The sequence below is a fragment of the Salvelinus fontinalis genome, chromosome 7 (assembly GCF_029448725.1).
Source record: "Salvelinus fontinalis isolate EN_2023a chromosome 7, ASM2944872v1, whole genome shotgun sequence".
In the NCBI taxonomy this organism is placed as follows: Eukaryota; Metazoa; Chordata; class Actinopteri; order Salmoniformes; family Salmonidae; genus Salvelinus; species Salvelinus fontinalis.
In genome coordinates, this window is record NC_074671.1 from 49,612,122 (window position 1) to 49,629,153 (window position 17,032).

General features: G+C 43.9%; 2 protein-coding genes across 9 annotated transcripts in view; both read right to left on the reverse strand.

The window, feature by feature from the left end:
• Positions 1 to 9,223, reverse strand: LOC129860076 (MAGUK p55 subfamily member 4-like). Its single transcript, XM_055930411.1, has 16 exons — positions 9,135 to 9,223; positions 8,375 to 8,478; positions 8,132 to 8,253; positions 7,861 to 7,938; positions 7,645 to 7,728; positions 7,357 to 7,488; positions 4,112 to 4,193; positions 3,847 to 3,917; positions 3,645 to 3,716; positions 3,145 to 3,407; positions 2,541 to 2,752; positions 2,216 to 2,296; positions 1,958 to 2,051; positions 1,656 to 1,764; positions 1,360 to 1,494; positions 1 to 1,163 (listed from the first exon to the last, which is right to left on the reverse strand). The coding sequence occupies exons 2-16, from the start codon at positions 8,430 to 8,432 to the stop codon at positions 972 to 974; spliced, it is 1,785 nt and encodes a 594-aa protein (XP_055786386.1). The 5' UTR covers positions 8,433 to 8,478; positions 9,135 to 9,223; the 3' UTR covers positions 1 to 971.
• LOC129859599 (alsin-like) overlaps positions 9,217 to 17,032 on the reverse strand; it is a 24,807-nt gene continuing 16,991 nt past the window's right edge. For 7 of the 8 annotated variants that reach the window (XM_055929577.1, XM_055929575.1, XM_055929583.1 and 4 more), the window contains one exon: positions 12,498 to 16,877. In XM_055929577.1, the coding sequence (XP_055785552.1) occupies positions 16,839 to 16,877 (39 nt within the window). In that variant the 3' untranslated portion in view covers positions 12,498 to 16,838. Of the gene's footprint in view, positions 9,306 to 12,497; positions 16,878 to 17,032 lie in introns of those variants that run through there. The other variant, XM_055929578.1, reaches the window with a different exon arrangement.

A 17,032-nucleotide genomic window follows, 5' to 3' on the forward strand; every position in this document is an offset into this window, starting at 1 on the left:
TAAGGTATGATATTTAAGGCAGTTTAATAAGTTGCAAAGATATCTGACAACACGTGCACGGGCTCGTCCATTTAGCTCAGAGGGAGCTAGCAGGAGGAGCCCCGACTCATATTGTGCAATACATTTTATACAGTGAAATGACGTGGGTAGATTCTAGTAGTTCTGCTCTCCTGACTGGTCGCTGTGAGTGGAGGGCGGTCCCCTTCAGGCTAATATCAATGTTCCATTGGTTCTCAGTAGTGTTCTTTGTCCTTGGAACTCCCGCCTGAAACAGGGGTTTGTGTGTGTGTGTGTGTGTGTGTGTGTGTGTATGCATGCGCATGCTCGTTGAGTGCCATGCCGGTCTGGGTTGTCTCTTGTATTGACAAGATGTTGAAGCAGACACCAGCAACTGGCGCCTGAGGTCAGAGCGCCCCCCTGAGGTCAGAGCTCATAAATGGTTTGTGTCAGCCATCTCTCTCTGTGTGTGTGTGGGAGTAAGGTTAGTATCTGGCACAGGCAGAACTGGTTCATCTGTGGGGTGCAGCAAAGTGTTACAACCACGTCTGCTTTAATAATGAAGGCATTATAACAATATTATAGCTAACAAAATACAGAAATTCAGCATGGACAATTATTTGCTTTAATTGTAAACGAAAGATGAAAGGTTAACCTACAACCTCTCATAGCATGCCTATGTAGCACATCAATACATTATCTCCCAACTATGCACACAATTTCAGAGAAAAACAGACACATGATTTTTGGTTTAATCCAGCGCCATCATAGCCTTGAATAGGCAAAATAGTCAACAACAGATTCAAGCAGACACAAGGACAGTATCTGTATGAGTCTCTCAAACTCACACTAAACAAAACAAAACAATAAATCCAATCCAAAACAAATTCCACTGGAGAGCAGAGGGGTATCTTCAAAAGTAGCAGCCAAAGGTGACAGCCACTCCTCATCCATGTTGTTCTCCATTCCCTCTTTTACGATGCCCTGTTTGTTATCCTTTTATGTCCTCTCCTCTCCTCATTTCTCATCAAAACTCCTCTGTGCGTCATATCCAGTTGGCAGGAACCCACTGTGGCTCGTCCTGAGCCCTCCTCACAGTCAAAGAACTGGCAGTAGTGAGACTCCATCTTTCTGGCTGCCTCCTCAATCTCCTGGAAGTCTTCCTCCTGTTGGGAACAGAATAACATGACAGTTGGTCACTATCTTAAATATGGCATGATGGTCAGTATTTCAACCATTTGATCACCGTAGGGATGGCATATTATTACTAGGTATCTTTGGAAAAAGAGGTTCAAACTGTGAGAGACTTCCTGGTCAATGAAAAAAACGGAGAAATTATAATAAAACCATAGGAGTGCTTACTTTGAAAGGGATGTTGACGTAGTAGTTTGTGGTGATCTGAGCTTCCTTTCTGGTCTCCTTCATGCGTTCGGCGGTGGGCGGCTTCACATAGATGATGTAGGCCTTGAGCTCATGTGTCCTCGCTGACTGGATGGCCTGGAAGGGGACAGTCATCATACATGGGTCAATTGAGAACTAATTCTCATTTTCAATGAAGACCTGGCCAAGATGCAACTGAGGTCAACACAAAGCTAACTCTACAATAAGGCCAAGTCAATGATGAAGCCCCACTGGGGTAGAACCCCAGCAGGAGTCACGTGAGGCTCGATTTCGATGACACAGATCCTTCCACTGTTCAAAACATCCTTCACGGCATCAAGACTAGTGCTGTAGAAATGACCTTTGTACTCCCCGTTTTCCAGAAACCTGGTTTAAAACAAATGAAACACAAAACCCTGGCTTATAATCAGGTGGTCCACATCAATGTTATTAACTTACTTAATGTTCTTTGTCCCCATTAGGACATAAGGCCACGAGTCACATTCATATTGTGACAGTTGATTTAACAACATGTGTTTGTGAGAGGAAAGTGATAAGCTGTTATTCAGGGAGTACCTACTTGTTGTTGTGAACTATGTTCTCAAACAGTTCTCTGTTGATGAAGTGATACTCTTTACCAGACTCCTCATGGCTCTTAGCGGCTCGTGTCGTGTCTGGAGGAAGAGGGACAAATATTTCAGATGACATCATAGGAAGACAAGACGTCACACAAGACATCATAGGACGACATCAAATAAGACATCGATTGTATCCATGTCAACAATGGAAGAAAGTCAAATAGACTGACAGGTTCACAGAGGTTAGGTGGTTTACTTACGAGGCACTGCCCCTTGAAAGGTCACTGGGTTGATTTCGATTAACCGTCTGCGAAGTTCGTTCACCCTAACGCCAGAGGGACCTGAGAGAGAACAACACACTTGTGAGATCTCTGTCATGTCGTCACACATATTCTGCGTCAATACAAGTAGAGACACACTGCCCATGTACAAGAACAGTGACACAACATGTGTCATACCGTCTCTGCCTTATTGGCCACAGAACCATTTACGCGTTAGCACGTACTCATGACAGTCAATACATATTTGAATCTTGTGCCAATCTATTTGTGTAGCTGGTTAGTGCCAGACTGGTGAATTACCCACCAGGGCGACCAGGCGGTGCTTGTCCTGCGGGTTGCACTGGTATCGTACCACCTCTTCGTATGGGTTGTTGAGGGCACTGTAGCAGCTGCCGGAGTAGCGGGTGTAGCAGGACTGCTGACTGGAGCCTGTGCTTAGGGACTGCCGCCGACACAGACGCAGGGTACGTCTGAACCCAGTCAGATCCCCTCGATGTTAGTGCTGAACTCACCCTCCTCTAGGAGCGGGGGAACAGGGAGGGGGAGAGCACGATAATGGGATGAATGTGTATGTCACTAGACATGGTGTTGGAGTTGATTCTAATTGAGCTCAAAGGAGAGCTCAGTAGAGCAAGTTATTTTCACCTTCTCTTAGCTCCTCTCACATTCCAAATTGGAATTCAGAAATTATTGAGATAAAGTAAACAGTGTTATAGTTGAGTGATACAATATTTTGTATACCACAGGCTACATGATGAACTAACTTCAACAAAGACTTAAATACTAGATTCAAAATCTTCCTCTATTTTCCTCAGAAAATAGAAAAAAAACATACAAAATAATCCACCAAAGTCATCTTGAAGTAAACAAATGAATGAAACAATATGATTTATTGTAGAGGAAATTACTCACAGGGTGTGATGCAGGTGTGCGGCTGGTAGGGCTGAGACCACCAGAACTCTTTCTGTTTCCTCCTGAGCAGGTTGGTGGAGGGGATAAGCCCAGCACAGGGTGCCGAGGTGCTGGGTAGTTTCTTGGCCTGCCACCAGAGGGTGTCTGACTGGTCCACGATCTCCAGCAGGTCTCCCTTCCTGAAGTCCAAACCTGCCTCGGCGCAGGGGATGGCCGGGTCCTGCTGGGGACTGTAGTCTGCCATGACACGCACATACAGCTGGGACACCAGGAGACACAATACAACAGACAACAAGACATAAGGACAATGCAATGAAAATATCTTTACTACAACACTGAAGACAGGAACTGAGCCATAGGTTTTCTTGGTAATAGTAACCTCCTATTGTCAAGAGAAAGACGTTGGTTTTGGTGCCATTATGGTTCAATCAGCTTACATGACTTGTCTGATACTGTTACCAGGGAAGGGTAGGTCGGTAAACATGCCATTACTCACTATCATCTGGTTGTTGACTGGTCTATCTGTGATGGAAACCACTTTGAACATGAGAGTGCCTTGAGACCGGGCCTGTGGGTCCAAAGACAGATAAACGCCCATGTACATCACTGGTGGATGAAGACATACTACAGACACCATCTGTGTTGACTGTGTGAAATGTGTGCATGTTTGGGCAGCCAAGCAGTGTTCTGCTACTCACCAGTATCTCAATGACCTGCTCAGGCTCCAGGCCATCTAGAGAGTAGCCATTCACCTCTGTGATCCTGTCCCCTGCATGCAGCAGACCCAGAGAGAGAGAGGGGGGAGGAGGGGCACAAATGAGAAAGAAGAAACAGATTAAAGACAGAGTGAGAGAGTGTGTGTGTGTGTGTGTGTGTGTGTGTGTGTGTGTGTGTGTGTGTGTGTGTGTGTGTGTGTGTGTGTGTGTGTGTGTGTGTGTGTGTGTGAGAGAGAGGTGGTCTCACCGTTGCGGTCCGCCAGTCCTCCATGGATCACTCGTGCCACAAAGATCTCCCCTGTTATCTCATTTCGCTTTATCGTGGCTCCCTAAGAGAGAGACAGAGAGGGGACATGAATCCAGGGTCTCACACATAGAGTGAGCTCCAAAAGTATTGGGACTTTGACAAATGTTTAGTTGCTTTGGCTCTGTACTCCAGGACTTTGGGTTTTAAATGATGCAATGATTATGAGGTTAAAGTGCAGACTGTCAGCTTTAATTTGCAGATGCACAAATATCATATTTGTGCATCTAACTTTCTCACTCATCATTATTCACGATTCATTCAGGATTATCGTTAATCATGGTAGCATCCACATGAATGTAGAAGTGTTTAAAAACATTATATTCTTATTTACAATAGTGACTCCAAAATGACACAATACATTATTTACCATTCTTCTATTGGGCACAAAATAATATGAAACACAAACATTACAAACAGGAAATGCATCCAACAAATGTTTAGACTCACAAGCTTGATGTAGTCATTGCGTGCTATGAATTTGGGACCAAATACTTAACTTTTTACTACTTTCATACACAAAAGTGAATGTGCAAAAACTGCTGTAATTTCTAAATGATTCACCCGATATGGATGAAAATACCCTCAAATTAAAGCTGACAGTCTGCACTTCAACCTCATTGTATTATTTCAAATCCAAAGTGCTGGAGTACAAAGTCAAAACAACTAAAATTGTGTCACTGTCAAAAAAACTTTTGGAGCTCACTGCAAACAGAGAATTATCGCTGGGGTGGAACAGCAACAGTGACACATTTGGCCAATTACAGCTTATGGAGGGTGTCATGTGATATGAGATGAAAACATCATGAGTCAAAAAGGAATAATGGACATGCTTTATTTACAATTACAAAATGAAATAATATGAAAATAACAGATGACATTCGGGAAACACGGAGTTGCATGAAACACAGAGGATGAGGTTACCATTGAGGATGGAAACGCAATAATGAGCATAGCCAGCACATAACAATTGCGGGATGAATGGTGGGCGACATGATGGTGATGAAGATAACAGAAGAAAGGATAAATGCCTTTTGAAGCCGAGATCTCTGAGGGAATCTTGAGGAGAGGACCATTCCCTGAAGCAGAGGAATATAAGATCTCCTGAAGATACCAGAGCACCACTGTCCTCCTGGCTGGTTCACTTCCTCTTCTTCCTCTTCTTCTTCCCCTGGTTGGAGCTGGAGACAGTCTTGTTGTGGTTGGGGGCGGGCGGGGCAGGTGGTGGAGGTGTTGAGAGGCTGTTGTAGAGGTAGGGTTGCTGGAGCTGGGGTTCCACATGCTTCTTTTGAGATGTGGGGGAAGCACCAACATGCTTTTTGGGAGACATAGGCGGAACCCTGGTCTTCAACCCTGCTTTGGGTGACCCATTACAGGCTGGGGACCGAGGCTGAGAGATCTTCCCCTGGGATGTGGATATGCCATCCATAGAGACAATGAAGGAGCTGGAGGAGGTGGAAGAGGAGGAGGAAGAGGTGGACAGGGAGCATACTCTGGACTGGTGTGAAAGGGATGTCTGAGTCTTCAAGCTGCTGGCTGTGTGTTCTTGTACCCTGGCTGATATGATGACTGGGAGGCTACTGCTGTTGGTTCCTCTGTGTGGTTCCGGTGTATCTGCTACCGCCCTGCTGGCAGCGTTGAGTGTCTGCAGTCTGCTCACCACCTGGGCCAGCAACGTCAGGGCCTGGGCATTCTCCTGGACACTCTCAGACATGCGCTCTGTGGCGGCGGCCATCTTCTGCCCCAGCAGCCAGACGTCATTGGTGCTGTGCTCCATAGAGCTGGCAGCCTGCTGCACCGTGGACCTCAACTCATCCAGGCTCTTCTGCTTAGCCAGCTCCACAGGGGGGTTGAGAGGCATCTCATCTACCCGCCGATGCTGCATGGGGCTGGGGGGAGCCGTGCTCACCCGGGGGCTGACGCTGTAGCTCCGGAACCGCGGAGGAGTTCCAGGGGTATGGTGGTAGTCACCCATGGACAGGTGGTATGCAGCCGTGCAGGGAGGGGTGAGAGTCCAGGGCTGGAGGGGTGGAGCGTGGTGTGGGAGAGGGGTCAGGATGTTGGCTGACTCTCTCTCTTCGTCGCTGTCTAGCTCCTCAATCACATTATCTCCAGAAGCAGGGAGGAGAGAGAGGTTGGAAAAAGGTAATCTATTAGCCTGAATAAGAGTAGAAGTTCCATTGTGTTGTATTATAATGTACTGAACTGATATGTATTGCAGTGTACAGCACTGTACAACTCATGGCAGTAGATACAATATTGCATCATATTGTTTTCAGGGTCTTTTCAACTGTAGTTCTTACCAATGAGGACAGAGCTACAGACCGAGGGGGCAGAGCGATTAAGACCTTCTTCTTTCCAAAGTGCATCAGTCTGGTACATTCTGCAGTTACTCATTGGCTTAAAATGTGGCGGAGCCCGGAGCTTGCCCAGGGGTGATGGATCCGCAGAAGATAGCAATTTGACTGGTGGGTAGCTGACTCTCCTTGTGCTGGGCATGACTGGTCGCTCCCCGGGCACTACGTCCCCCAGAGCCCCAACACCGTGCCAGGGGCCCTCCACCGCCCTGGCCCCACCGTGGATCAGCCTTCGGCGGGTCATCTTCCTCAGGGTATCCCAGCGACTGGGAATCCCCTCTCCTGAGCTCCTCTTTCAGCGGGAGAGACAGGGCTAGACAAGATTACCTCTGTCTGAGACCACAGATACCTCTATAGCCCTGAAATAGGGATCTGGGTACACAGGGTACTGCTAAAACTGTCTGCCACCAGGATTGGATTTAGATTAGTTCCAAATGGGTTCCAAAAGAGGTCGCAATGTCAGATGTGGATGGGTAGGAGCTTCCGAGTGTATACAGCTTAATAACTATAGGAAAACATTTTGTGTTCAAATTGAGTGACTGGAAATGGTATATTTTGGTGTCCAAAACTGACCCATCGTGACACTAATCATAAGCCATCCTGAAATGTTGAAGTATTAAAACCATCTCTACTGCTATTACTCTGATTGAAATCATCTGTCACACAATTTAACAATCAAACGAATGACATGTTATGAAAGCATCATCTGCCCTTTCTTACAGCTTCTGTCAGGTCCTCAGCAGTTGATGCTTTGCATTCGGTGTGCATAAGATACAACATTTCTGTAACCTTGCATTAAAAACGTTCAGTTGTATCCAATCCACGACTCACCAGCTGCTGCTTGTTCTTCGCCAGGCAGACTATCCTCATGGCCTCCTCATCGTCAGCGAGGTTGTCAGGGATAGGAGGCAGCACAGGGTCATAGTCCTTCTGGGCCACCGTATCATGGGCTGATGTCAGAGCCTAGGACAGAGCACAACTATTAAGTACATTCATTCATTCATTCAGGCGGACTCAACACACATAAATAACTCACACAACCCAGAAGACCTTAGTTACTGCAACAACAGACACAAAGGTTAGGATCATAGGAGCCCCTGTTGCCTCAGGATCTCTCACCTGGAAGTGTGGTCCCCTGAGGAGACTGTAAAGCTCCCTGGCCTCAGCAGAAGTGTTCCGAACTGTTCTCAGGTCAGCCAGAATCTAGAAGAGAAGCAGAAAGACGGGTTGGAACACAGACAGCAGAAGAGTGGACACAGGACAGGACTGACACCACTGACACTTCTGACAAGCCAATGAGGGAAGGAGGCAAAGCAGTAGAGGGAAAGGTCCTACCTGTCGGATTAGCTGTGTTGTGTACGTTAGGAAGGGAGCAGGAGGCTCTCTCTGGTGCTGCCGCAGACATTCATACACCTGGGTGGTGCAGAGACAGAGAAAAGGTTAAACCTACACCCAGAACAAGACAAGAGTATGGACAAACACAAGTCAAAGACACCCTCCACTCACTGGGTGGAGCAGAGACTGAGAGAAAGTAGAGATATAGTGAAATACAGCTTTTCTAAACCCAAAGATGAGAGTATATCACAAACTAGACTCCCAGACTAACTTGGAGCAGAGATTTAAGCCATGGGGCGTTGAGGAGGCTGTTTAGGAGCTCTGCCCCGTTGATTTCCTTCCTGATGGAATGTTTCACCTCCTCTACCACGTCAGACAGGATCTGCCTTAGGCCTGGAGGACAACACCAACAAAAACGTAAAGATGAACAGCCATAGGATTATCACAACACGCAGGAGAGAAGTGCATTGCCATCAGCTAGAGGTTGAGAGAGAGGCTGTTTCCTATTACTGACCATGGTCACTCGGTCTAGGGGACGACGTCACCCTCTCGGCTTCCACAGCCTGCCTCATGGTGATCACCCAGCACTGACTGCTGGAAATTCACCCCAACCCAGACCTTGGAAAGAGAGAAATTAACAAAGAAAAATGTAATTTAAAAAAAAACGAAAAATAATCTTGCTTAGTAGTTCATCTCAAAACTGAATGATAACATCTAATCTTTGTACACATTTTAGATAACAATAACATAACATTAATCCAGATTAATAAGACTCTGACCTCCATACATAGTACATAGTCATCAGTTCTGCTACGATGGATGTTAACTGGGTGTTAATAACTTCCCAGGTAAAAACAGCCTCCACTGTCACATGTTAAAAGCCCTAAGGGCCATTTAAATGCCCTGTGTGTGAAATAAGATCAGGGTTCAAAAGTCAATGGCCCACTTAAGCACAGTCTCTTCTAATTCCGTATTCTACGTGCCACCATGTCCTTGTGTCGGTCAACGTCACCCATTCAACAGAAAGAAAAAAACAATACTGGTGATGTAGTGTTACATCTTAAACCGAAGTACGGGGATTTTTCATCATGTTACTTAGATTGACGGATGGGTGCGTCAATTGACTCTAATATGTAGTAATAGTTGGATTAAAAACAGTGGATTCCCTTGGTGGGAAAACAATGAAAATCCTGAAAACTGTCAGTGAGAGTCTACTGTATCTGGGCTCGGAGCCAACTATAAAAGACACACATTCCTGCGGGCTCACTACTTACCTCTGTGGACTCTTTTCTTCCAGTCCCTTTGACCCGCTTCCTCAACCCTGAATATTTAGCTCCAGAGGAGGATTTGTCATCTGTATAATACAGTTCACCAATTCTTGCCGCAGAGTGAGAATCCCCAGGGGATCCGCTGGTAACAGGTCTGTGCTTTTACTACGTAGCGAGCTGGAAAGAAAGGAGAGAAGAGTGTAATCCTCTCTCTATCCCAGTTAATCCTGGGCAAGTGAGCCGTTGTCTCTCTCTCTCTCCGGAAATGACAGAAGCGTGTCCAACCTGCTGCTGGCCTGTCCAAGGCTGTGCTACAGCTCTGCTTCCAAAGGTTCAACTCTTTCTGCTTTTAAAACCCGCCAGACCATGGCCCAATAAAGCTTGTGTCGCAAATAGCACCCCTTTCCCTATACAGCGCACTACTTTTGACCAGAGCCCTATGGGCCCTGGAGGGCTCTGGTCAAAAGTTGTGCCCTATATAGGGAATAGGGCGCATTTGGGACGCACCCATGGCCACATAGCTACTCTGTGTTGAATAGACGGAAAATAGGGGATATCCCACAGTGTGTAATTAAACACATCACTGTACTGAGCTCCCAACAGCTGGAGGAGATGGGGACAGAACATGATGATGTCATTATATACTGTAGTACCCTACAACTACTTCTGCTTCTCTAACCATATTAATGATCACGGAAGTCTGTCGCACACTCGTCTCCTTGCTGTGGACTTATTTGATCAGAAACTGGTGGCCGATGGTGATTTATGAAGTAATCTGTCAGGGGAAAAATATGATTTCATGTTGAGGACAATCCAGAATTGATTTTAGAGATGAACTTTAACCTAAGATTATCTTGCTGCGCTGTAAAAAGCTTTGGCTTTAAAATTCTCATTTTTGTATTGTCATTAATTTACCCTCCCTCTGTGTAGCTTTTTAGGTATAGAAATAGGTCAAATCTTAGAGGATTATCAGCAGCACTAGAGATATTTACGAAACAGTCATCTTTGACCTCTAATGTGACTGTTAAAACTAAAGCATTATAATTATTACGTTTATTTGTAAGGGATCATGTACAACATACCATTGCACCAGATTTAGCTAGATAGCTAATTTTCATCTGTAGTCCCTGGGCAGAAAACAATCAACATTAATACATCAATACAATGCTACAGTATAACAAACTATATATATATATACATATATACAGTACCAGTCAAAAGTTTGGACACACCAACTCATTCCATGGTTTTTCTTTATGTTTACTATTTTCTACATTACAGAATAATAGTGAAGACATCAAAACTATGAAATAACACATATGGAATCATGTAGTAACCAAAAAAAGTGTTAAACAAATCAAAAAAGATTTAATATTTGAGATTGTTCAAATAGCCACCCTTTTCCTTGATGACAGCTTTGCACACTCTTGGCATTCTCTCAACCAGCTTCACCTGGAATGCTTTTCCAACTGGCTTGAAGGAGTTCGCATATATGCTGAGCACTTGTTAGCTGCTTTTCCTTCACTCTGCGGTCCAACTCATCCCAAACCATCTCAATTGGGTTGAGGTTGGGTGATTGTGGAGGCCAGGTCATTTGATGCAGCACTCCATCACTCTCCTGCTTAGTCAAATAGCCCTTACACAGCCTGGAGGTGTGTTTGTGTTTGAGTCCAAACTTTTGACTGGTAGTGTATGTACTTAAAAAAAAATGTAATTGTTTTTTTAAAATGCCTTTTTTGCATGTTATTTTGGCATTAATACATGTCACATATCAGTTTGTAAAAAAACTACAACATCGAGTTAACAAAGCTGCATACAAACATGGTCTCTTTTTTGCTTCTTGAGTAAGGCAGCTCCAGAATGCAGGTGTTTCAGCCTAGCTCAGTGTTTCTGTGGTGGTGGGGCAGTCAGCGGAAAATATGGAGTGTATGAGTTGGTAATGTTCTCTAACGTGTGCCGTGATTGGCTCAGTGTTCTGTCACTCATGGGGACACTACGTCACCGCAAATACTACGGGAAGAGCTCGAAAATTCAAGCCCCTTGGATGCTGCCATAGAGTTAAATTAGAAGTGCCCATCCAAGAAGGCTCAAGGTCATTGTTATATCTACAGTAGCTTTGATTGGACAGATTGTGTCAACATCATACTTTCAAAATCTTAGCTAGCAAGCTAGCAGCCATCATCATGAATCAAGTCGACAATCTACTGGCAAATCCTTTTTAATCCTTGTCATATGAAGAGAAATTATGAAGAGAAATTATAGATAAAACGTATTAGTCCTCATTGGCCATTGGACATAAACAATACACAACAAGTTGGAAATCGCTAATTAAACAATGAGTGGTTTGGAAGGAATCAGTGGCTAACTGCAAGCATTGCAAAGCAATCACTAGCCAGCTATTCAGTGTAGTGGAAGTGTGGTCCAAGTCTGGGTTTAAGGGTCTCTTTTAAGGATAAACATTCAACATTGGCCATGCTGTCAATCCAGCATGACTGCTGCCGCTTTCAAGACAACTGGAAACTGGAAACTGGGAAATCTCAGACTTTAGTGAGTTCAAGACAACTGGGAACTCCCGACTTGGATTTTATTTTTCTCTGACTGGGAAAATACGTTTTGAATGGTCATCCAACTCCGAATTCCAAGTCGGGTACTCAGGCCTCATTCTAGAGCTCCGCCCTGAAGATCACGTGATTCAAAATTGTTTTTTCAGAGTTCCCAGTTGTCTTGAAAGCACCAGAAATCCAGAGAATGCCAGACTTTGATGACAAAGTTTGATGACAAAATTTGCCCACGAAGGACCACCACGTCACCTTCCACCTTGTCACACAACATATCTGTTGGATTGTGTTGTGTGACAAAACTGCACATTTTGGAGTGGCCTTTTATTGTCTCCAGTACAAGGTGCACCTGTGTTATGATCATGCTGTTTAATCAGCTTCTTGACATGCCACACCTGTCAGGTGGATGGGTTATCTTGGCAAAGGAGAAATGCTCACTACCAGGGATGTAAACAAATTTGTGCACAACATTTGAGACAAATATGCTTTTAGTGCATATGGAAAATACGCACTACACATATATTATTTAGTATATGTAAAGACAACATTAAATCAAGAATAGTCTGATGGGTGAGGGTATTAGCCTATCAATATTAGCCTTTCAATGTCTGTTGGGGTCTGTTGAAATGAATACTGTAGTGGTGTGAGAAAGGTTACAGAAGCTTACTCTCTGGTTCCATTCCCTATTAGTTAATAGATCATTCCCGAATTACGGTGGTAATGCTGTCCCTGAACTTTGACACCATATAAAACCCTTTAAAAATGAGAAATAATATACATACAGTACTAGTCAAAAGTTAGGACACATCTACTCATTCCAGGTTTTTTCTTTAATTTTGACTATTTTCTGCACTGTAGAATAATAGTGAAGACATCAAAACTATGAAATAACACATTTGTAATCATGTAGTTTACAACAAATTGTTTAGCAAATCAAAATATATTTTACATTTGAGATTCTTCAAAGTAGCCACCCTTTGCCTTGATGACAGCTTGGCACACTCATGGCATTCTCTCAACCAGTAGTCATCTGGAATTAATTTCAATTAACAGGTGTGCCTTGTTAAAAGTTAATTTGTGGAACTTCTTTCCTTCTTAATGTGTTTGAGACAATCAGTTGTGTTGTGACAAGGTAGGGTTGGTATACACAAGATAGCCCTATTTGGTACAATACCAAGTCCATATCATGGGAAGAACTGCTCAAATAAATCAGAGAAACTACAGTATATTATTACTTTAAGACATGAAGGTCAGTCAATCCAGAAAATGTCAATAACTTTCAAAGTTTCTACAAGCGCAGTCGCAAAAACCATCAAGCGCTATGATGAAACCGGCTCTCACGAGGACCGCCACAGGGAAGGAAGACCCAGAGTTACCTCTGCTGCAGAGGATAAGTTCATTAAAGTTACCAGCCTCAGAAATTGCAGCCCAAATAAATGCTTCACAGAGTTCAAGTAACAGACACATCTCAACATCAGCTGTTCAGAGGAGACTGCGTCAATCAGGCCTTCATGGTCAAATTGCTGCAAAGAAACCACTACTAAAAGGACACCAATGAGAGGAAGACTTGCTTGGGCCAAGAAACACAAGCAATGGACATTAGACCGGTGGAAATCTGTCCTTTGTCTGATGAGCCAAAATTCGAGATTATTGGTTCCAACCGCCGTGTCTTTGTGAGACGCAGAGCAGGTAAACGGATGATCTCCGCATGTGTGGTTCCCACCGTGAAGCATGGAGGAGGTGGTGTGATGGTGTGTGGGTGCTATGCTCGTGACACTGTCAGCAATTTATTTAGAATTCAAGGCACACTTAACCGCTATCCCATCTGGTTTGGGCTTAGTGGGACTATCATTTGTTTTTCAACAGGACAATGACCCAACACAGCTCCAGGCTGTGTAAGGGGTATTTGACCAAGGAGAGTGGTGGAGTGCTGCATCAGATGACCTGGCCTCCACAATCACCCGACCTCAACCCAATTGAGGTGCTTTGGGATGAGTTTTTTTTTTCATTTAACCCTTATTTTACCAGGTAAGTGGACTGAGAACACATTCTCATTTACAGCAACGGCCTGGGGAATAGTTACAGAGGAGAGGAGGGGGATGAATGGGCCAATTGTAAGCTGGGGATGATTAGGTGACCGTGGTGGTATGAGGGCCAGATTTGGAATTTAGTCAGCACACCGGAGTTAATACTCCTACGATCTGTGCCATGGGATCTTTAGTGCCCAGAGAGTCAGGACACACGTTTAATGTTCCATCCGAAATACAGAACCCGACCCACGGCAATGTTCCCAGTCACTGTCCCCTGGTGCATTGGGATATTTTTATTTTGACAAGAGGAAAGAGTGCCTCCTACCGGCCCGCCAACACCACTTCCAGCAGCATCTGGTCTCCCATTTAAGGACTGACCAGGAGCGCAGTGAAAGAAAAACAGCCAACAAGTGCTCAGCATATGTGGGAACTCCTTCAAGACTGTTGGAAAAGCATTCCAAGTGAAGCTGGTTGAGAGAATGCCAAGTGTGCAAAGCTGTCAAAGAAAAGGGTGGCTACATTGAAGAATCTAAAATATATTTTGATTTGCCCAGTTCCACCCAGGCAAGCATAATAGAACACCAGCTCACCAATTTGACGGCTCCAACGCAGTGCCAGTTCTGACACCACCAAAACATCCTCAATCTGATTGAATCAAAGCCTAAGACTGTCACACAGTCAACTCCTTACTGTGGACTTATTTACCAATGTTTCATCAAACATCAGAAACTGGTTGTTGATGGTGATTTATGAAGTAATTTATTAATCTAAGATTATCTTGCTGCACTGTAAAAGGTTTTGGCTTAAAAGTTATTTTTGTATTGTCATTAATTCACCCTCTGCCTCTTTAGCGTTTTAGAAATGGGTCCAAGCTTAGAGGATTGTCAGCAGCACTACAAATATTTACAAAACAGTCACCTTTGGCCTCTAATCTGACTGTTAAAAGTAAAGTATCGAATCCATTAAACCAAACAGGGAACATACGGACTTAAGGAAAACTTGTACAGAGGCAAATTTTATTTAAAGGGAACTTTGTCAGTTCGCTTTATTGCCCTTTCTTTACATTAAGATGTACATTAGACAAAATGTTGACATCATTCCCCTAAAAAAAAAAAAAAAAAAAAAGTGCCAACATACAGATCGCTCTGTCCAACTGAACACACCTTAACCTGGAAGTACAAGCAGTCACATCTTCCTTCATAGACCATAATGTATGTTATTCAAACACTTCATATATTTCCTATCATGCAGCACTTCATGTGTTTCAGGTGTAAACAAATATACAGGTAAATAACCAGTCCTTGCCCAAGGAATTATGGGGGAAAATGGAAGTAAATCTTGGAATGACCATACAAATTACAAACAAGCTGAATAAAGACTTAACCAAATACCAGGTTACAATCAAATTGTTTAAAATAGCAATTCTTATGTACTGCATGTCCCATCAAACACTCAATTAATAGTTGTAACAAACTATATTCCCCAGACTAATAATTCTGCCCAGATTTGAGATATAAAAAAAGATTTTCAAAGAACATTGTGCCAATTTGCAACAGGGAAAATTACTTTTGGTAGACTTCAATGTCACTGTATAACCACTGTCTAACCATCACAATGCCACTACAACACGATCAGCCTCCAACTAGTTGAACAGCGACAGTTTCTTCAGGGTAGTGATTGCCTTGCAGGTAGTAACAAATACTGCATAATACTGTCATAAGTCTGTCTGCATGAAAGGAGCGCACCAAACAAACACATTAACAATATTGCTTCCTGGTAACAGCCTCCATCTGATTTGAGGAACCCCAAACATGAATATTACATGAGCTATGTTGCAGGAAGAGATTTATAACAAAAAATAAACAGTCTTCTACTGTGTGTTACCCATCAAATGTCAACATTTCATGTAGGTGGCCGAGCGTTCATTTGAATTACAGCTCTGGTGTAGAATAACAAAGTGCCCTGAAAAAACCACCTTGTAGCATTATAAATACCATGCAAACAGAGTGGTTATAAATACAAATAACACCGTATGAATGGAAATGTTTTAAAAGGCTAGCAGATGAGGTGCACATTAGCTGGCTGTCATTTAACTGCATCACGTGAGAAACAGAGCGTCACCCAACCTCATATCGTCAAAAAAAAACACCTGAATACAGAGCTGTATATTTCAGATTTTTTCCCAGAACAGTGAACACAACAATAACACCAAAACTGTACCGAATGTGCATTTTACATTTCAACTACAAAACAACTTCAACTGGTGTTGCTCCGAGTGAGCGCCGGCTAGCGCTCCGTACAAAGATCCTCAGATGTCACGGAGGTTAAATCCTTTTCGTGTTTTAAGTGGCATCAATGTGACGCGTTGCTTTGGTCCATTAAATAACATGTGCTTTTGAGGGCTGAGGTCCAATGGAAGCAACAGGTGGCCATGTGATGCGTACTTGTTGCCACCTCATACTGTACATACAGGATGGTGTCTTGTTATTAGACAGGCTCCAAGTTCAGGGTGAGTCTCACTTGGATTGTAACGATTCAGTTTCTCTTCGTAGACTTCCGTTTCACTACCAGAGCTGGGTGACAAATGAAGCGGTTATCATCTCTGCCACTACTATAGCGTGAATAGGAAATAGCCAGTCATATTCACAACAGTCCACGATCAAGCTAAAACTCCACCGGCTCGGCGCACATCACAGTAGGCCCCTATTCCAGACGGCTCAAGGAGCAGGTTCCTTCATTCAGGGGCTAAAGAGTCACAAAGCCTATGGACAGATGAACTGGCCAAACTGCCAAAACAGTTTTACAGAGGTCAACCTGATCAATCAAGTAGGTGTATGAGCCTGATGACCTGGTCACCAAAAGGCAGTGGTTAGAGCGGGGAGCTGTGTAGTGTGTGTGTTTAAGCGCATGCGTCAGTGTATGTGTGTATGTAAGGGGGAGGGGGTCCTGCTACGGGGGAACAGATGGACAGTCAGCAGCCTGTCTGTCAGTCATCGTGACCCTCCTGTGACGACCCTGACACAGCATCACTCCAAACCTCTCCAATCCCTGCCCTCTAATTGGCTGACTGCCACTTTACATAGAGCTGCTGCAATGTACAGTACAGAGATTCTCTGTGGTTCTTATGTGGTCTTCTCATGCTGGATCTGATAGTAACACGCCTGACAGACAGAGGGAAATAAAATGAATATATTATACAGAAAGATTCATTCGATTCATTTATTCCCAATGAAGCAGTGTGTTTAAGCGTGCATCGATCACATTAATGTTATGAGTATCTGAATAAGTTGAGTTTGAGTGCATGGTATCTGCCATA

Bases quoted from the DNA above. Each gene is read 5' to 3' on its own strand.
- LOC129860076 (XM_055930411.1), bottom strand. From the start codon at position 8,432: ATGAGGCAGGCTGTGGAAGCCGAGAGGGTGACGTCGTCCCCTAGACCG. The intron at 2,753-3,144 runs GTAATTTCCTCT...CCGCTCCTAGAG, and splicing joins ACCTGCATCACACCCTGTGA to GAGGGTGAGTTCAGCACTAA. The intron at 2,297-2,540 runs GTGGGTAATTCA...GTTCTCTCTCAG, and splicing joins AGCACCGCCTGGTCGCCCTG to GTCCCTCTGGCGTTAGGGTG.